The sequence below is a fragment of the Eschrichtius robustus genome, chromosome 17, assembly GCF_028021215.1.
Source record: "Eschrichtius robustus isolate mEscRob2 chromosome 17, mEscRob2.pri, whole genome shotgun sequence".
Lineage (NCBI taxonomy): Eukaryota > Metazoa > Chordata > Mammalia > Artiodactyla > Eschrichtiidae > Eschrichtius > Eschrichtius robustus.
This window is the reverse complement of record NC_090840.1, coordinates 18,224,270-18,245,666: the sequence shown is the minus strand read 5'-3', so window position 1 is coordinate 18,245,666 and position 21,397 is coordinate 18,224,270. Positions and strand designations below refer to the sequence as shown.

The following is a 21,397-nucleotide window of genomic DNA, read 5'->3' as shown; positions in this document are numbered from 1 at the left end:
AATTTTAAAATGATGATTCTAGCCATTGGATAAACAGGTACTCACTTACTGCTGAGAAGATTGTGAATTAGCACTGCCTTTCTGAAGAAACAAGAATACAAAGCTTAGGCCCATTTTTTTCTAAAGCTTAACTAAAAGATATGGAAAAATATAAGAGAATGTTTTTTCCATAATAAACATACACAGGTTTATAATCAGAAAAAAATTGAAGTATATTTAAAACACTGACAGGTACACAAACTTTGGCCTGAATTGCACAATCTGGCTGAATTTAAACAAATGGTATATATTAAACACTATGGAGGTAGTTACTGAATACCTAAGTCCACTTGGGGAGACTTCTATGACTTTTTTTAAGAAGAGAAAATGAGTAGTTTTCTGAAGTTTGAATGAAATTTCAGTTTCTGAAATTTGTTTCGGAAATCTGAAATATGTGCTCCTTATTCTCAGAGCCCTGCAGGGATCAAAGTTGTTTAAAACTAGTATTCTTATAACCAAAACAGAGCAGAGCAGTGACACACAGATGAAAGTCTCCCAGAGACTGAAAGTTGAAGTATTAAGAGCTACTAAATTATTTTCTCTGTTATCAAAGAAATTCTACAATAAACATAGGATAAAATAAGGGTATTTCTTGTAAGTATTCATTCATCAGCTTGTCTAGAAAGAGGGAGGTTTATAACTCCCATATAATATATTATAATTTGCCAAGAAATGTTAAACGTGTATTATTTGTAAAGAAAAAATATAGGTAATACTTGATACATAATGAATTTAACACATACAAGTTATGAAGCATGATGATAAAATAAACACTTACGAATCCACTACTGCATTTGAGGACCAGAACGTTACCAATGTTGTTACCTTCACCACTTTCTTGTCCCTTGGCCTACCTTGCCTCTCCCCACCTGAGGTAACCACTCTCTGGATTTTATATATAGTCACCCCACCCTTTATTTCATATAGTTTTATCAAAGAAGTATGAGTCCTTAACAGTATTTGTTTAGTTTTGCTTTTTTAACTTTAGAAAAAATGACATTATACTGTATACTTTCTGGAACTTATTTCTCCCACTTCAAATTATAATTTAAGATTAATTTATTTTGTTAACATATAGTTATTTCATCCACCGTGTGCATATTCTAGAATTGATTTATCTATTCTCCTATTAATCCACTTGGGATATTTTCAGGATTTTGTTATTATAAACAGTATTACCGTGAACATTTTTGAGCATGTCTCCTGGTGCACATATGTAAGTGTCTGGGAACATACCTAGGAGTGGAATCTATGAATTACAGGGTATGTGTACATTCGGATTTACAGGAAGTACTGTAGTGGAAGAGTGGAGAGCCCTTCGAAGTATCTAGTAGAAGTAGAAACATTTTAAATCACTTTTGTACCTCTGAATTCATTTTAATGATGAGTTTAGTTGGACTTTAGTTCAAATTCCACTATATCGTTAATCTTATTTATTTTACTCTTCTATTTTTACTTAGTCTTTTGAGTGGATAAAATTTTAAATGCAGAAAAGGTGAGAAATCTCCCTGTGCTTTTGTCCCCATTAGCACAGTTTCCACCCTGTCTCCCAAGCAAGTAATTTTTGATTAGCTTCTTTAATATTACTCTAGAATCTTTTTACACATGTAGAAGCAAATTCAAATATGCATTATTTTATCCTCTAGCATTGTAGACACACTGTTATATAATTTTCTTTTCACTCAACAATATGTCCTGAAGATCCTTCCATATTGATAATGTGTAGGATTTTATTATTTAACTAGTTTTGAACTGATGGGCATTTGAATTGTTTACTGTATTTTTATATTATAAATAACACTGCTGCATAAAACCTCATACATACATCCTTTTAAATGTGTGCTAGTGTATTTGTTGGATAAATTCTTACAAGTGGAAATACTAAGTCAAAGAATACGTGCACTTATACTTTTGATAAATGATGCCAGATTATGCTCAATAGAGATTTCCCAGTTTACATTCCTACTAGCAGTTTATGGGATTTCCTGTTTCCCCACAGCTTCACTAACAGGGTGCTCTCAAACTTCTGGACATTTGCCAATCTGATAGCTAAACTATGGTATTCTGTGTAGCTTTATTTTGCATTTTTCCTTTTGTGAGTGGGATTGGGTATTTTTTTTGTACCTTTATGAGTCATTTCTATACTTTTTTTCACTTCTACACTATTTATGTCAATGATATAGTTATATCTGTTGCTCATTTTAAAATTAGATTGTTGGTCTTTTTTTCCCCTTACTTGAAAAGAGCGTGTGTGTGTGTGTGTGTGTGTGTGTGTGTTTGTGTGTGTGCCTTTATAATATGACTTGCTAATTTTTTCTTGTTCTCTTTGTTGACGATGGAATTTTCTTTTTTTTTATATATTTTTCATTTTTTTTTTAACATCTTTATTGGAGTATAATTGCTTTACAAGGGTGTGTTAGTTTCTGCTTTATAACAAAGTGAATCAGCTATACATATACATATATCCCCATATGTCCTCCCTCTTGCGTCTCCCTCCCACCCTCCCTATCCCACTGGAATTTTCTTTTAAAGTTTGGTTTTCTTTTTCATGTATTTGAATGGCCTTTCTTTTATAATCTTTTATAACATTTGTAATCTTAGCATAGTTAATAATGCCTTCCCCATTCTGAGATTATATAAAATCCTTTTAAGTTACTTTCTGGAACTTTTATAGTTTTATTTTTTGTCCTTAAATCTTTGATCCCTCTGGGATTTATACTGAAAGTTGGATCCAACTTTAATCCCCATTGCACTGAGACTTCACTGTTATACTAAGATTCTGTATGCATTTGGTATTATTCTGGACTTTCTGTTCTCTTCTATTCATTTGACTATTTATGCAGCAGTTTTAATCATTGAGTATTTTGTTTTAACATGAGTAAACTTAAACTTTGTTTAAAACAAATGTGAAAGAAGATATGCTTGGTCTATGATCTTTCTGCACATACTACATGCATTATAAGTAATTGAGAAGATAAAAATCTCCTTGACATGAGAAATGAGAGGAGCAAGGGTAGTCAAAGCACCAATTAAAAGCACTAAAAGAAGCAGCAGGGAACTGTGTGGTTGAAGGCAGTTAGGTTCAGAAAGGCAGTGGCGACAGTCTCCCTAAAACGTCTGTGTATGATCAGTGTAGCATTCATTCATTCATTCAGAAAGTATTTATAGACTGCATTGTACTATTTTGTGTTTTATTGGTGATTTCAACGAAGTTTTTAAAAGTTGAAATTGCTTCTTGAAAAGCTAGTCAATCTGTAATATAAACGTGGTTAACTACTCCCCTTCCCCCCATTAGAAAAGGAGGGGGAACTTTTTAAAAATGAAAAGTGTAATTTGAAAAAAAAATCTATTGTTTTTTATTTAAAAATAAAACCATATAGTGCAGTACCTGAAATTGTCAGTGTTTAATATTTGGACAAACGGAAAAAAGTGTTTTCACTTTTTTCCCACTGTATTAATGGTCTTAGATATCATCTAGACTTGTGGTTCTCAGCTCGGTGTTGCTGCACTCGATATAATAATAGGTGTCATTATCGGTATTTCAACAACCTAATGGAAATAATGCGTTCATTCTTATAAGATTGCTTTGCTTTGGGTTAGAACAATGTATGTCTGAATTCATATCTCAGACTGTTCTGAATCTCAGATTGGCAGTGTTTGGTAGAAGGAACAGGAAGATGATTTATTATTACTAAAGAAATGCAGTCTGTCTGAAAGATAGATCCTTGAAACATGGTATGCATAGAACAAAAAGAAGACAAAAGTCCTAAGTGTGAAAAGGTTGGAGAACATCCAATCTCTTGTTTTACAAACAGGAAAATTGAGGCTCAGGTGATTTTATAACTTGCCTGAGGACACTCAGTTAGAGGTAGTGAAAACTTGAACTTGTGTCTTCTGATTCTGAGGTCTGCATTTGTCACTAGACAACATATTTATTTCTATATATATCACTTGCTGATAATTAAGGAAATTTTGAATAATGTTTTCTTAAAGAAATTCCACTAAAATTAAGTATGCATTTTCTTGAAAGAATGTTTCATATATCAGGTACCAGAATCTTAAAAAAAAAAAACCATTTAGGATGTTTCATAACGTGGAAAATGTCCAAACTATTGTTTCAGATACCAGTTTGATATTTGGGTGGATCATGTACAAACACTAAAATGGCTGAGGAAGCATGTGCAGTGTTTGTTTTAACAACGGAACAGCCATCTGCTTTACATGACTTTTCTTAAGACTTAAAAAATTTTAGTAATAGTCCATTTTTAAAAACACTCACAGGCTTTTGAGGTGATGTTATTCAAGTGTATTGTTTTATTCCAAGCTTTCTGGTTTGTGTTAAGATGATTCATAGACTTTTAGAGCTGAAAGAGATTTTCAGGTTCTAGTCTAATTCATTTTACAGTTGAAGGAAACAAGGTAAAGAGACAAGCTGCAACTTGAACTCTGATAGCTAAGGCTTCAGTGGAGCACATTTACCACTGAACTGTGTCATCTTTTCCTTGCTACATTTTGTGCTAATACACATTTTTTGTTTTTGCTACTCTAAAAAAATTTTAGTTTTTAAGAGCAGTTCTAGATTTACAGCAAAATTGAGAGGGAGATACAGAGATTTCTCATATAAACCCTGTCCCCATATATATGCATAACCTTTCACATTATCAACATAACTCACTAGGTGGTACATTTATTTATTTATTTATTTTACAAAGGATGAACCTACGTTGACATATCATGATCACTTGAAGTCCATAGTGAACCTTAGGTACATTTTATAGGTTTGGACAGATGTGTAATGATATATATCCATCATTACAATATCATACAGAATATTTTCACTGCCCTAAAAATCTTTTGTACTTTGTCTTTTTCTCTCTCCCTACCTCCCTTCACCCTGACAACCACTGTTTTTCTTATTGTCTCCATAGTTTCACCTTTTCCAGGATCTCATGTAGTTGGAATCACAGATCTGTAACCTTTTAAGACTGGCTTCTTTCACATGGTGATAAGCATTTAAGGTTCCTCCATGTCTTTTCATGATTGATAACTCATTTCTTTTTAGCTCTGAGTAATATTTCATTGTCTGGGTGTATCAGTTTATTCACCTACTGAGGGACATCTTGGTTGCTTCTAAGTTTTGGCAATTATGAATAAGGCTGTTACAAACATCTGTGTGCAGATTTTTACGCAGACATAAGTTTTTAACTTCTTTGAATAGATGCCAGGAAACATGATTGCTGGTAAGAGTATGTTTACTTTTGTAAGAAACCACCAAACTACCTACCAGAGTGGCTGTACCATTGTGCATTCCTATCGACAGTGAGTTGGAGTTGCTTTAACTCCTGACCAGCATTTGGTGGTGATGTCAGTGTTGGAGATTTTGGCCATTCTAATAGGTGTGTAGTGATATCTGGTTGCTTTTATTTGCATTTCCCTGATGACATAGGATATGAAGCATCTCTTCATATGGTTATTTGCCATCTGTGTATCTTCTTTGGTGAGGTGTCTGTTAAGGTTTTTGGCTCATTTTTAAAATGGGTTGTTTGATATCTTATTTTTGAGTTTTAGGAGTTCCTTGTAAAATATTTTGGATAACAGTCCTTTATTAAATGAATCTTTTGCAAATATTTTCTCCCGGTCTGTGACTTCTAATTCTCTTGATAATATCTTTTGTAGAGCAGAAGTTTTTAATTTTAACGAAGTCCAGCTTATCAATTATTTTTTTCATGGATCTTGTCTTTGGTGTTATATCTGAAAAGTCATTACCATACCCAAGGTCATCTAAATTTTGTCCTATGTTATCTTCTAGGAGTTTTATAGTTTTGCATTTTACACATATTACTATGAGTTTTGTGAAGGATGTAAGGTCTGTGTCTAGATTAATTTTTTTACATGTGGATGTCCAGTTATTCCAGCATCGTTTGTTGAAGAGACTGTCTTTGCTGCATTGTATTGCCTTTGCTCCTTTGTCAAAGATCAATTGACTGTATTTATGGGGGGGTCCATTTCTGGGCTCTCTCTTCTGTTCCACTGATCTGTTTGTCTATTCTTTCACCCGTACTGCATTATCTTGATTACTATAGCTTTGTAGTAAGTCTTGAAGTCGGGTAGCATCAATCCTTCAGATTTGTTCTTCACCTTCAGTACAGGCTTGGCTATTACAGGATTTTTGCCTCTCCATATCAACTTTAGAATCAGGTTGTTGATATCCATAAAATAACTTGCTGGGATTTTGATTGGGATTGCATTGAATCTATAGGTCAATTTAGGAGGAACTGACATCTTGACAATATTGAGTTTTTTTATCCATGAACATGGAATATCTCTTCATTTATTTAGTTTTTCTTGATTTTGTTCATCAGAGTTTTGTAGTTTTCTTCATACAGATTTGTATATATTTTGTTAGATTTATACCTAAGTATCACATTTTTGGGAGGTGCTAATATAAATGGTATTGTGTTTTTAATTTCAAATTACACTTGTTCATTGTTGATATATAAGATATTTACTATCCATAATTTTATTTTATTTATTTTTTTGAATTTTTGAATTTTATTTATTTTTTTATACAGCAGGTTTTGATTAGTTATCTATTTTATACATACTAGTATATGTCAATCCCAATCTCCCAATTCATCCCACCACCGCCACTCCCCCACCCCTGACTTTCCCCCCTTGGTGTCCATATATTTGTTCTCTACATCTGTGTCTCTATTTCTGCCGTGCACACCGGTTCATCTATTCCATTTTCTCTTAACAGTTTTTAAGTGTATAGTACAATAGTGTTAACTGTAAGCACAATGTTGTACAGCAGATCTCTAGAACTTTTTCATCTTGCATGACTGAAACTCTGTACTCATTGGACAGCAACTCTCCATTTCCCCTCTATCATTCTGCTTCTGGTTTCTATGAGTTTGACTACTTTATATACCTCATCTATGTGAAATCAAGTAGTTTTGTCGTTCTGTGACTGGCTTATATCACTTAGCATCATCTCCTCAGGGTTCATTCATGTTGTTGCATATGATGGGATTTCATTCTTTTTTATGAATGAATAATACTCTATGATGTGTATAAACCACACTTTCTTTATCCATTCAACCACTGATGGGCATTTAGATTATTTCCACTTCCCGACTGTTGTGAATAATGCTGCAGTGAACACTAGAGTGCAAATATCTCTTTGAGAACTTGTTTTCAAGTTCTTTTGGATAAATACCTGCAAGTGGGATTGCTGTTTCATGTGGTAGTTCTTTTTGTAATTTTTTGAGGTAGCTCCATCCATAGTGGCTACACCATTTTATATTCCCACCAACAGTGCACAAAGGTTCCAGTTTCTCCATACCTTTGTCAACACTTATTTCCTTTTTGTTAAAATAATGGACATCCTACCAGGTGTGAAGTCATACTTCATTGTGGTTTTGCGTTTGCATTTCTCTAATCATCAGTGGTATTGGGCATCTTTTCATATCTGTTGACCATTTGTATGTCTTCTTTGAAGAAGTGTCTGTTCAAGTTCTTTCTTTGCACATTTTTAACCAGGTTATTAGTCTTCTTGCTATTAAATTGCAGGAGTTCCTTATATATTTTGGATATTAACTCATTATAAGATAGATGGTTTGCAGGTATTTTCTGTCATTCCATAAATTGCCTTTTCACACTGTTCATTGTTTCCTTCTCTGTGCAGAAGCATTTTAGTTTGACATCATCCCACTTGGTCTATTTTTGCATTTTTTGGCCTGTGCTTTTGCTATCACATCTAAGAAATCATTGCCTAGACAAATGTTATAAAACTTTTCCCCTATGTTTTCTTCTAGGAGTATTATAGTTTTGGGTCTTATGTTTAAGTCTTTAATCCATTTTGAGTTTATTTTTGTGTATGGTATAAAATAAGGATCCAATTCCATCCTTTTGCACGTGGACATCCAGTTTCCCCATTTGTTAAAGAAACTGTTCTTTCCTCATTAGGTAGTCTTGGCACCATTGTTGAAGATCAGTTGACCATATATGTGTATTATTTCTAGGCTCTCTAATCTGTTCCAATGGTCTGTGTGTCTGTATTTATGCCAGTATTCTAGTGTTTTGATTACTGTAGCTTTCTAATATATTTTGAAATCAGTAAGTGTGATGCCTCCAGCTTTTTTCTTCTTTCTCAAGATTGATTTGGCTATTCAAGGTCTTTTGTAGTTCCATATGAAATTTAGGATTTTAAAAAATTTCTGTAAAAAAATGCCACTGGGATTTAGATAGGAATGGCATTGAATCAATAGATTGTTTTGGTAGTATGAACATTTTAATAATATTACATTTGACAATCCATGAACACAGGATCTCTTTGCATTTATTTGTGTGTTCTTTCAGCAGTATTTTGTAATTTCCAGTGTATAAGTTTTTACCTTCTTGGTTAAGAAAATTCCTAAATATTTTCTTCTTTTTGATGCTATTGTAAATGTAATTGTTTTTGTAATTTCCTTTTCAAATTGTTTATTGTTAGTGTATAGAAAAACAACTGATTTTTGTCTGTTGACTTTATGTATTGCTACTTTGCTGAATTCATTTATTAGTTCAGCAGATTTTTTTGTGTGGAATCTTCATGTTTTCTATATATAAGATTATATAATCTGCAAATAGAGATAATTTTACTTCTTCTTTTCCAGTTTGCATGCTTTTTATTTCTTTTTCTTGCCTAATTCCTCTGGTTAGAAATTCCAGTGTTTGTTGAATAATATAGAAGTGTCAGAAATGGGGATTCTTGCCTTGTTCCTGATTTTAGAGGAAAAGCTGGACTCTTTTTTTTAATGTATTCACTCTGATCCAAAATTTTTATTTTTCAGAATTTCTCCTTCATAAATATTGTTTCCTTAATTTCTGCTATGCACTATTTTTATGAAGTTTATTTCTCTTGCAGAATGAAGCCTCTGGTTGTCAACTCTCAGAGGGAGCATCTTTAGCATGCTCATGGTCACATGGCATGGCAGATTTAGTAGGGCTCTCTTTTGTTCTCTTTCTGATCTGTTAAGCTTTTTGCCTCTATGATGATATAACACTCAGCTGTTAGCCTCCACTAATTGCAGCATATAGCCCTGTTGTTTTCTTAGAACATAAATTGCTCTCATTCTGATACAATTAAATTTGGTCCCTTTTCAAGATAGTTTTTGAGGCCAGTATTTCAGATTTGTTCTGTCCCTAGGGGCATTCTTCTTAGCTGTCTCTTTCCCTGGTTCTTTCTGGGAAATTAGCTGGTTTACGTTGGAACTTGCTGCTGCTTTCATGAAGCTACTAGACTCCTGTGAATTGCTTAGCACCCAAATCTCCAGTGTTTTCAAGAGTGCCCTTAGGCTTGAACTTCCCTACATTCCATTTAAAATAAAGTCACTTCCTTTGGTAAAGCTTCAGAGCTCTGTTCTTACGGACTACCTCACCCCTGGGCAGAATTCTGAGTCACTGTTCTGGAGTGGGAATGGGGACAGTGGCCCAGTTTTCTGAGAGTGACACCCCTGCTTTGTGAGCAGGGTGTTGGTCAGGGGAGGTAATCTCTGGTGTTCTTGGTTTGCCTTTTCTGACATGAACTTCCATCCTATGAGCAAGCTGAGGAGAGAGCAGTCAGTTCTCAAGTGTTCTCAGCCTGCTGTGCCTGTGTGGAGCTTTCACTGTATGAGTGGTGGCTGGGTGGAAGAAGGGATTGCCTGACTTTTTGTCTGTATACATGAGGAATTTAACTTTTGAAGCTTGGAGCTGGGGGAAGTGAGAAATTCTGGTGGCCTACCGTTCCGGTGAGATACCATATTACTTATAGGCGGTTGAGGAGAAAAAGAGCCCCATCTTTGTAGCTGCATGTGGTGGACGGAATGGGTCATGGCTCAAGTGCCAAAGACTTTTATTCTTACTGAGATTTGTTAGATTTTCCTGAATAAATGTGCGATGACTTCTGATGCAAAACCTGGAGCTAGGCTAGGTGTCACAGGTTGAGGGCATGGTCCTCTACAAGACTGCTTCACTTCAGACACCAGGCACTATTGGGAGGATTTCCAAAGCCACCCTCACTTCTGACCAACTGGCTATAAATTCAAGGCTTCCCACTACCCTTTAGATTTGATAATTCACTAGAATGACTCACAGAACTTAGGAAAGTCTTACACTTATGATTACAGTATTGTTATAGCAAAAATGATTCAAATCAGAACCAGCTAAAAGAAAGAGACACATAGGGTAAGATCTGGAGGGTCCCAAACACAAAGCTTCTGGTATACTTTTTTTGATGTCCTTTTCCCATGGAGTCAGGAATGTGTCACTCCCTACTCAGTGATGTGTAATATGCACAGAGTATTGCCTGCTAGGCACTCAGTTTCCAGAGTTGTGCAATTTTTGTGGGCATTTATTTCACAGGCGTAACTGATTGAGTCATTGGCCATGACATTGATAACAATCTCCAACCCGCCTCCCCTCCTCAGAGGTTGGGCTGCTACCATGGGACTCAAAGCTCCAACCCTCTAATCACATAGTTGGTCTTTCTGACATAACCATCCCCCATTCTGAGTCATCTTGTTGGCACAAACTCTGACGTGGTCCAAGGGGTGCACCATGAATAACAAAGACACTCCTGTCACTCATGAAATTCTAAGGATTTAGAGGCTATCTCCCAGGAAGTGGGGACAAAGTCCAGCCAAATTCTCTATTACATGGGAGAATGTTTTATTTGTTATATGCCCTTACATTCAATTTCCAGGGACTTAAAAATATTTTAAAATGAATATTCTCTAGTTTTGGTTGTTTGTTGGGGTGGGTCCATAGATCTCCACATGTCATCATTTGGAAATAGAATGTCCTGCTTTCTTTTGATTAATATTTATAAGATATGTCTTTTTTCTTCATCCTTTTGCTCTCAGCTTGCCTATATAATTATATTTGAAGTGAATTTCTTTTAGGCAGCATGTAGTTGGGTCATATTTTTAATCTACTCTGCCAATCTCCTTTTAATTGGTATATTTAGATCATTTATATTTAATGTAATTATTGATATGTTAAGACTTAAGTCTGACATCTTATTTACTTATTCTTTTTTTTTAAAGTAGGTTTTTAAAAAAAATTATTTATTTATTTATTTTTGGCTGCATTGGGTCTTCGTTGCTGCGTGCGGGCTTTCTCTAGTTGTGGCAGGCAGGGGCTACGCTTCGGTGTGGTGCGCAGGCTTCTCATTGCAGTGGCTTCTCTTTTTGTGGAGCATGGGCTCTAGGCACGTGGGCTTCAGTAGTTTTGGCACATGGGCTCAGTAGTTTTGGCTCATGGGCCCTAGAGTGCAGGCTCAGTAGTTGTGGCGCACGGGCTTAGTTGCTCCGCGGCATGTGGGATCTTCCCGGACCAGGGCTCGAACCTGTGTCTCTTGCATTGGCAAGGCAGATTCTTAACCACTGCACCACCAGGGAAGTCCCTATTTACTTATTCTATTCTTTTGTTTTCTTTTCTTTTTCTTACTCCCTGTGGGTTACTTGATCACTTTTTAGAATTCTAGTTCAGTTTCCACACTCTGATTCCTTTGGTGCCCAAGGCGGGGGACTCCTTGTTATTGCTGGATGGAGTAGGAATTCTGGTCCCTACATGGTCTTCACTGACACCACAGTGGGGATAACCTTGTTACCACTAGGTGATGATTAAAGTCCTAACTCTCCACTCTTCCTCTTCTGACACCACTTGTTACTGCCAGATTGGGGTAGAAGTCCAGGCTCCCTGTGTGGTCTTCACTGAGACCATGGGGTGGGATCATAATCCCTGCTTCATAGGGTCACTGTGAGGATTACTGAGCTAATGTATGCAAAGCCTGCTATCTAGTAAGGACTGCATGAGTTTTAGCTATAATTATGACTGTTTTGTGAGCTCTCTGTAACAGAGGCTCAGGATGCTAGCAGAAGGATACTGCTGGGGCTGCTGTGTTAGGCATTTCAGTATGTGTTTCTTCCTGCTGACGGGTTGGTCATTTGTGTCATGTGGCAATTTACATAATCCGTTTTTTAGTCTTTTTTACAGTCTTAGGGAAATAGTCACTAATGGATTTTTTCCTGTGAAGAAAGACAACTAATGAGGATGATCTTTATTTTACCAGCAATGTTTTTTGTCCCATTTGAATAAACTTAATAATTGAACACGACTCATTGTCTTCACAAGCTGCTCTCACACTTCATTATCACCGCAGAAGTTTTGTCCTGCTCAGTAGAAATATTCACAGTTCTGTCTTTATGGAAGATGTTGAGCCTTGAACACATTTCTGCTACATAGCCAACTAAGTGAGACCTTCTTTACTATTAAGATGAATGGTGAGTTTATTCACCATACTCAGGGTCCTGTCCTTTGTAATTATATACTTTTTATTTTTCTCTTTTAAAGAAAAAATAACAATTCAACCGTGGGTTTGAAAACTCTGACTGGCCCCTTTCTTTGGCTAAGCTAGTGTACATTTGTGTAATAGAACAAGCTTTCCAAAGGCATTGCCCAGTTCATTTCAAATTGGTTTCTTAAAAAGTGAAAAGATGAATATTCAAAAAAACTCTTTTGTTGCTGTTATTGTTGTTTCTGTTTTACTAAAGAAAATTTATCATTTACCATTTTGTTCCCTCCCCCCCAGATTGCACAGCTGATACAGTCAAGGCACAGTCTCTTTTAGGTGTGCTGGCTGCTGCATCATGCTGTTCCGTCAGGCCTCCGCCCTGGGGTTCCACCTTTGTGGACCAGGAATGGACTAAGCACTTTTCCTTCTTGGTACTGTGCTCACCACAAGACTTGCGTATCTTCCGAAAAGTTCTTTGTCAGTAGTTTTGTTCATAAGCGTTCACCAAAATAATAACTTTTCACATACATCATGTTAAATGTAGCAAAAAAAAAAAAAAGACCAGTAAAGTACACGAATTAACAAAATCAGTGCTTTCATCCAACTCAAGGGCAAGAACCAGGTTAATTTTCACCACTGATTTAAGTTATGCTTTTTGAGTACATTAAAATACATCATTTTGTTCATTCATTCAATAATGACTCTTTTTTTAAATGAAGCTGTTTCTTTTAATCCAGATAGGTTTAGTCTCATCTATACCATAAGATGTGACCAGATTTTCGCTAGTTGAGACTTCACCTTCCAAGGTGATTCTGAAACTGACCTTAAAAAAGGAACTTCTAACAAATTATTTACCTGTTTGTTTTACTTTTTCATTGTATTGCTTTTATCCAGCATTTCCTTTCTTAGTTTAATTTTCAGAAGAGTTTCCCTCAAATTTTGCATTATTAATTTTTGTCCCCATTTAAATAGTTGCTTAAAAATCAGGCAGGGCTAGGGACCCAAGGCCCTCCACTGGAAGACTAGCTAGATAACGAGCTGTGTGGGAAGAGAGAAGTGGGGTCCCACCAAAATATCCCCGCTTCATTCATCTCAACAGCAGGGCCATGGGAAGGAGGGATTTCTAAGTTCCAAACAGCCTAGCAGCTTGAAGATCATGCAGAGGATGGATTGTCTATCCCTCCACTCCAGGAGGATGGCCATGGTGGTCCAGTAGGTTCTTTCTTGGGTCGCATGTACTCGCACCTAATAAATGACCTCAAGCTTCCCTGGCAAAGAACAGAATCCCAGCCATGGGGCCCACACCCCCATCAGGTTCTCCCTTACTCTCACGGAACCAGAGGTCAAGCAGCCAGAGCCTGGGGAGCCAGGGCTGCACATTAGGCACATCAGTGGTCAAAGCTGGAGCCCTCAAGGTCCTCTCTACCTTGAGGTCTCAGCACTGCTTTGTTCTAGAACCTCTGTTCTGGGAGATGCCCAGAGCAGCATAACAATGCTTTCATGTAGTTGGGTTTTTTAAACTTTTTCAAGTTGTAAAAATGGTACAGAGAGGTTGTGTGTACCCATCACTCAGCTTCTCCCAGTGGTGACATCTTACGTAATTATAGTACATTATCGAAACGAGGAAATTGACACAGGTATGATACAATGAACTAGACTACAGACCTTACCTGGATTTTGTGAGTTTTCATATAAATGCCTTTTTAAAATCACTATCAAACTGATAAATCTTGCTGTTTTTGCTCATTCTTTTCTCAAATTTCCTGTTTTGAACCAGCAGTTTATTTTCCAGGTTTTAGGAATTTTTCAATTATAATTTTTTGAAACTTTTAAAGATAAGGTTTTTTAAACAGATTAGAATGATGAGATTTTGCCACCATCAGGACACACAAGGGAAATTCAGTGAGTAGTAAATGCTAGGAGAGGTGGACTTTACTTTTACAACAGGAAAACCAGTCACATAATGTATTTGTACCTGGCTGCCACTTGAAACTTTGGACAAGAGAAGATTAAAATAAAACTCATTAAGAATCTATTTTGCCAGTAGCAACCAAGTAACTTTTGAGATATCCAGTTCTAAATTGGCAGGCACACACCCTCAAAAACTGGGGTGTGTTTTAAGATAATTGATGCCAATCAGGAAGCAGGACGCTGGCTTCTGAGGTAGTACTAAACAAAATGTCTGATCAGAGAAGGAATAAAATTCTGAGACATCAGCTTTCAAAACACATACAAATAATTGACTTTCTTCTTAAAATGTGGTGAGTCATCCTTGATGGTGTCTACATAGGAGCAGAGTCTACCCACACGTGTTAAATCTCAGTCCGAAGAACCCACCACCGTTTCTGCTCTTTCTTTCATTTACGAAAGTATTTTACCTCTGTGTGAATTGTAACTTTTTGTTATGAAAAACTCACTGTGACAGAAGTAGACCTGAGTACTGGTTGGGTATTTGAGTATTTATAAACAGGACATTTAGTCCAACAGTATTGTGGCAAGAATTCAAGGTAGTTTATGGAAACAAGCAGTAAGATTTCTCTCTCAGAGCTCTGGTATAAAAAGTGACAAGTTCTTTTTATTAAGCAATAGCTATGTGTTCATTCCACAGACTTGCAGAGAAATCCCTCTTTATAGACTAATATTAACCACTTGTACCAGTGAAGTGACATTATCTTTCTTGCTCCGTTGACTTGCCCTGTTGTTCTGATACCCCTGATACCACTTACTACTCATTTATGTTCTTCAGCCTCTGGGAGAGTTATGATGTTAGTGAACATCAAAAGGCCAGGTTCTGCTGAGTTTGTGTATCTATACATATGATAAGACCTTTTAAGAGATCTCAATTCAAAATGTCCCCTCCAGCTCTTCCAGTAAGAACTGGAGCTCCAGGAAAATGCTGCAGGAGGCTTTGCGTGCTGGAGGGTTTACACACCTATTTGAGAGAAGCGTAAACCTAATGGGGAAAACAAGTAAAAAGGCCACCATGGCCTGGCATTCCTTATGTGTAAGATGTCGCAGTCCCTGGCAAGTTGGGGCTTTTAAAATCCTGTATGAACATCGTATAATCTAGGGAGATTTTGGTGAGGCAATCTCTGGAACATCTAAGAAAAACCATGATGACATTGGTCAACTGTGGAACCAATCTGGGTCAACCTCGGGCTTGGAGTTTACTTCCTGGATTAAACCTAGGAGTTTGGAACTGGCTGGACATTGCATTTTGTGCTCTTCTTGTTCTTTCAGGGGGCCATTTAATGTAATGTTTAAGTATCCAAGCTCTAGTGACAGACTACCTGGAGTTAAAGTCTAGCATTGCTAATCATACGACCTTGGCTGTGTTTTGTGACTTCTCTGTGCTTCAGTTTTTTCATCTATAATATAGAGAAATAAAAATCCATTTCATATGGTTGTTGTGGGGTTTAAATGAGATAATGCGTGTAAAGAGCTAGAATAGTGCCAGTGTTGTATCTGCGGTGTAGCCACGTACAGTGGTTTCAGATCGACAGTATTAAGATGGGAGTATTAAAGGCAAAATCAGGGACAGAAGATAGATGATGGGAGAATGGGTTCAGGACATCTTCAGATAGAGGGTAAATATAACAGATATAACAAGCCTGAGCAAGGGAATACCTTCCAAGGCCATGAGCAAAACTGAGGTCAAAGCCAACAGGAAAAAAGGCTTGGGCCTGAGGTGGTCACATGAGAGAAAGTTTATCTGTGCAGTAATCAAATAAATGTAAATTAATATAACAATGAATGTTGTAGAGTGGCAGTAATTATTTAGAACAACTAAAACCTGTTTCGACAGACGTGTAGGAAAACAGGTTTAGTCACCCATTGCTAATAGAAGTATAAATGGATATAGTTTTTCAGGAGACAGTTGAAAGTCCTTAAATATGTATATCTGAACTTACCCTTTGAATCTGCTTTTCGGTCTTTACCCTACTGAAAAATGACTTAAATTTACAACAGGAAGAACCTAAATGAATTGTGACTGATCCAAACACTGTTACTAAATATTCATGTTGAAAATCATTTGGTAGTTGACTGCATAAATCCACATGTGCCTTTACGCTCTTTCAATGGCTGTTCCATCACTTGAGCTCTGCAGAAAGGAATCTTCTTTATTCATGAAGAAAAGTCAATTCAGGCTTTACTGTAGAATAAGGGAGCCTGTACTCTGCATGAGTTCTTACACTGTGATGTAATGCCTCTCTTGAGTGTTGGGAGAGCATTTTCTTTGCTTTATAATATTGCTGTTGGCAAGCCCATTACTTCTGTATAATAGCAGTGCTGAAATAATGCTGTTAGTTTCCTTATTTCTTATATTGAGTGTAGAATTTAGAGTCATACATTAAGTTATTTTTTAAGTAAGAATTACATATGGTGTTTGTGCAGCTAGTGAAAAAATAAAAAAATTAATAACATGACATAGCACTTAATCAAATTGGCAAATATTTTTACTTTGTTGAGATAAAATTGGAAGTGTAATAAACTGCACATATGTGTACAGTTTGATCAGTGTTGACCTATGACTGTTTTTGCTACACTTCTGATACCAAATGTATAGGCATTTTTTTCCCCATACCAACCCATTCTCCAATTTTCCAGGCACCAACAGGGTGTCCTACAGTTCAGTTCTGACACTCCCCGGAATTAGCACAGACCCCGCAGATTAAGGGCTCCGCCACACAAGATGCCCCACTTCTGCCAGTCACAAGTCCCATGTTGCCACCTGTACTCCTGACCAACCGGCTATAAATTCAGGGGGTTCCCACGACTCCCTTCTCAAATTCGATAATTTGCTAGAAGAGCTCACAGAACTTGGGAAGATACTATCACTGGTTTATTATAAAGGAATTTAAAACGAAAAGCCAGATGAAGAGGTACACAGGATGAGGTTCAAAAAGCTCTAGGGGCTTCCCTGGTGGCGCAGTGGTTGAGAATCTGCCTGCCAATGCAGGGGACACGGGTTCGAGCCCTGGTCCGGGAAGATCCCACATGCCGCGGAGCAACTAAGCCCCTGCGCCACAACTACTGAGCCTGCGCGTCTGGAGCCCGTGCTCCGCAACAAGAGAGGCCGCGATAGTGAGAGGCCCGCGCACCGCAATGAAGAGTGGCCCCCACTTGCCGCAACTAGAGAAAGCCCTCGCACAGAAACGAAGACCCAGCACAGCCATAAATAAAAAAAAAAAAAAAAAAAAAAAAAAAGCTGTAGTGCACAGAAACTTCTGTCCCCATGGAGTTGGGGAGCCCGATCCTCCCGGCATGTGGATGTGTTCAAAACTCAGAAGGTTCCCAAACCTCCGCATTTAGGGGTTTTGTGGTGGTTCCATTATGTAGGCATGACTGATAAAACTGCTGACCACTGACGACTGAACTCAAATCTCCAGCTCCTCTCACCTCCCCAGATGTCAGGTGGTGGGGCTAAAAGTACCTTTTTTTCTTATTTTGGTATTAGATATTATTAAAAAAATCTTTGTCACTTACCGACGCTAACAGAGAACAGTGGCAAGGATTTTTAAATAATAATGTCCAATACCAAAATAGGCAAGAGAAACTTGCATATATTAGTATGGAAGCGTGAAATTGGCACAGCTGTTGGAGTTGTACCAACTTGGAGCAGTTTGTTAGTGTCAGAAAAACTAAAATGCGTGTTCTTCGAACTAGCAATTCTGCTTCTAAGTGAAGGAAATCAATCTTCATGTGAATAAGGATGTAATTGCAAAAAATGTGTTTCACTGTATTGTTTTAATTGCATGAAAAGGAGATAAATTAGATGTCCAACAATGCGGAATTGTTTGAGGAAACAATTCATATAATGAAAATTTAAGCCTTAAAATTATTAATGAAAGTATATTGTTTTGTAAACAACAAAAGGATCATGTGGTATTTTTATGTTTTAACTTATTTTTTCAAGTTAACAAGAAAGTATATAGGAAACAAGACTAAAAGTATATTTTTAAAGCCAAATGTAAAAGTAGTTTCCTCTGGCTAGTGAGATCCATCTGTATTTTTTCCAGTGCATATGTTTTCTATTTAAATTTTTTTGTTGAAATTTTTCCTGGATATAAAGCTAACAAACACAAAGGCATAAAGTAAATCCATAAAATAGGATTGATATGTTATTTTAAGCTATATAAATGACTTATTTCTTTATTTTTTTGGCTGCGCTGTGCGACATGCGGGATCTTAGTTCCCTGACCAGGGTTCGAACCCAAGCCCCTGCGGTGGAAGCACCGAGCCCTAAGCACTGGACCGCCGGGGAAGTCCCATATATAAATTATTATATTTTTAAAAATTTATTTTGGCTGTGTTGGGTCTTCGTTTCTGTGCGAGGGCTTTGTCTAGTTGCGGCGAGCGGGGGCCACTCTTCATCGCGGTGCGCGGGCCTCTCACTATCGCGGCCTCTCTTGTTGCGGAGCACGGGCTCCAGACGCGCAGGCTCAGTAGTTGTGGCTCACGGGCCCAGTTGCTCCGTGGCATGTGGGATCCTCCCAGACCAGGGCTCGAACCCGTGTCCCCTGCATTGGCAGGCAGATTCTCAACCACTGCGCCACCAGGGAAGCCCTATAAATTATTTTTAAAAGCAACTCCTTTATGTTTAATGCCGTCAGGATGAGGTCTCCTGGAGCTCGGCCCCTTCCTGCCTCCTCCTTCCCCTGCTGCAGTTCGCACCTCCCGCTTCTTGCTTTCCTGGGCTTACTCTGCTCGGCACTGCATTTGCTCACGCTGCCATCTGCCTTCAGTCCTCTTCCTCCTTGGCCCGGTTCTCCTCATGCATTGAGATGCGCTGTCCGTACCATCTCCAGGAAGCCTCTCCTGAGCTCCTGGTGCTTCTCCTCTCCCACTCCTACTGCTCCCTAACCCACCTCTACAGAGGCACTTACCACATTATGTTATTTATCCCTTGCATTTTCCTCTCCTGAGAGACTGAGGGTGACCGGAGGTCAGGACAGTATTGGTTAGCTCAGTGCCTGGAACCTAGTAGTCAGAGCTTAACTGGTGTGTGTGTGTGTGTGTGTGTGTGTGTGTGTGTGTGTACAATAGAAATAAAGATATGATGGGATCAAACAGGCCAGAGTATTGGAAGAAGTGTGAATATATTTGCATGATGGGAGCATGGTTTCTGCATGAATATTTCAGTAGGATGGAGAGGTGAGGAGGAGCCAGGGCACTGAGGGCTTCATATGTCATCCTAAGAAGTTTAGATTTTATAGTGTAAGTGATGGGGAGCCGGTGAAGACTTTAAAGTAAGAGAAGGGCTAGTCTTAGCATTTCCCAGTGTTAGATATTATTAATATTATGTGAAAAGCCTGGACATAAAATAAATGTGGGAAATCCTGGGTTAAACCAAGTTGAATAGATTTCTGTTCTTCTGGACTTCTCACTCTTTACTGTGCTAATGTGCATTTTTAATCCTCCAAAAGGGATGTTTGTGGGTGATATAATTTTCATTATTTCCCTGATTTATTTATCATGGAACCCTTATATTGGGAGACTGTGTTATAGAACACATTTTGGGAAATGGACACTGGGGAGACTAGCAGCGCTGAAGCTTTCAGTGATTGTTAAAGTAACCCTGGCCAGAAACACTGAGGGCTTGAATCAGGAGGTTAGTGGTGGGAAAGGAAGAGGCAGGACCAAGGGAATTAAGTTGCGTCTCTCAGAGCACGTTCTCCAAAGGTGGTGATTTATCAGTGATTTTAAAAGATATCATGATTTGAGAGTCATTAATATCTGATCCAAAGATATTAGAACAAGCAGTGTGAAATGTGGTTTGAAACCTCTCTGAGACAAATGGTAGTCAAAGGAAAGTGCTGCTTTTATATGTTTACAACCCTGCCAACTGATGACACAGCCCCAGGCTCACTCCTCTTGATATTAGAACCTGTGTGTGGCCTGGCTTGAGCTAATGCACTTGGTGATGATGGGGCAAATTCTAGACTGCACACGGTAGCTACTTGTTTGTGGGTGACTCAACGATGGTTGCCAGGAGTCTAGGTTGGGCAGCTGAGCAGATGGGTGGTGGTATCATGATGAGATAAGCCACATAGGAGACGGTTTGCGGGAGGAGATGCTCTGTCGCTTTTTGACGTGTTCATGAGATAGAGTTGACGGTGGGACATAGGAGAACACCAGTAGGCCGTCGGATGTATGAGTTTATTCCTCAGATGGTTTGGACTGACCCAGCCTTCATTTTTACCCACTGTGTCTCAGTTGCTGCATATGTTAGGGATTTTGCAGCAAAATCCATGTTAGGGATCTCTTTTATAAGATCATAAAAGATTAAGTTGCAGGGTGAAGACCCTGCACATTCCTAATCTTATCCCGTGTTGCACTTCTACACACCAGTTACCTGTCTTCCTCCACAGCTTCCCTACCACGTACACTTTCCCCTGAAGTCACTTTTGTGGCTTGTTTATACTAATGGTTTTAGGAATATTGAAACATACATTATTCACCTCCAAATCGGAGACTGCCGTTGCCTCTGCAAGCGTGGGGAAGACGCTTGCTTAACAGCGTTTCTCACTGCTCGGTCACTGTGTCAAGTGAAATCCTTGAGTTAATAATGCTATAACATGTTTCTGTTCCACTTATTTTACGTGTAATAACAATGTTCCTTTATTTTACTTGTAGCTCCAAAAGGAATTCTTCATTTGTCTCCTGATGTTTATCAAGAGATGGAAGCCAGCCGCCACAAAGTAATCTCTGGCACTACTCTAGGCTATTTGTCACCCAAAGATATGAACCAACCCTCAAGCTCTTTCTTCAGTATATCTCCCACATCGAGTAGTTCAGCTACAATTGCCAGGGAACTCCTTATGAATGGAACATCTCCTACAGCTGAAGCCATAGGTTTAAAAGGAAGTTCTCCTACTCCCCCTTGTTCTCCAGTACAACCTTCAAAACAGCTGGAATATTTAGCAAGGATTCAAGGCTTTCAGGTATGAATTAAAAGCAAAAACAAAAACAAGAAAACAAAACAATTCATTAGCCCCAAATCCTTCATCTCTGTCCATCAGAAAGCTCATTCCTGCC

General features: G+C 38.0%; 1 protein-coding gene across 9 annotated transcripts in view; it reads left to right on the top strand.

The window, feature by feature from the left end:
* STAU2 (staufen double-stranded RNA binding protein 2) overlaps positions 1-21,397 on the top strand; it is a 304,415-nt gene that overhangs the window by 152,798 nt on the left and 130,220 nt on the right. For all 9 annotated transcript variants that reach the window (XM_068525601.1, XM_068525600.1, XM_068525596.1 and 6 more), the window contains one exon: positions 20,996-21,303. In XM_068525601.1, coding sequence (XP_068381702.1) covers positions 20,996-21,303 — 308 coding nt within the window. The remainder of the gene's footprint in view (positions 1-20,995; positions 21,304-21,397) is intronic.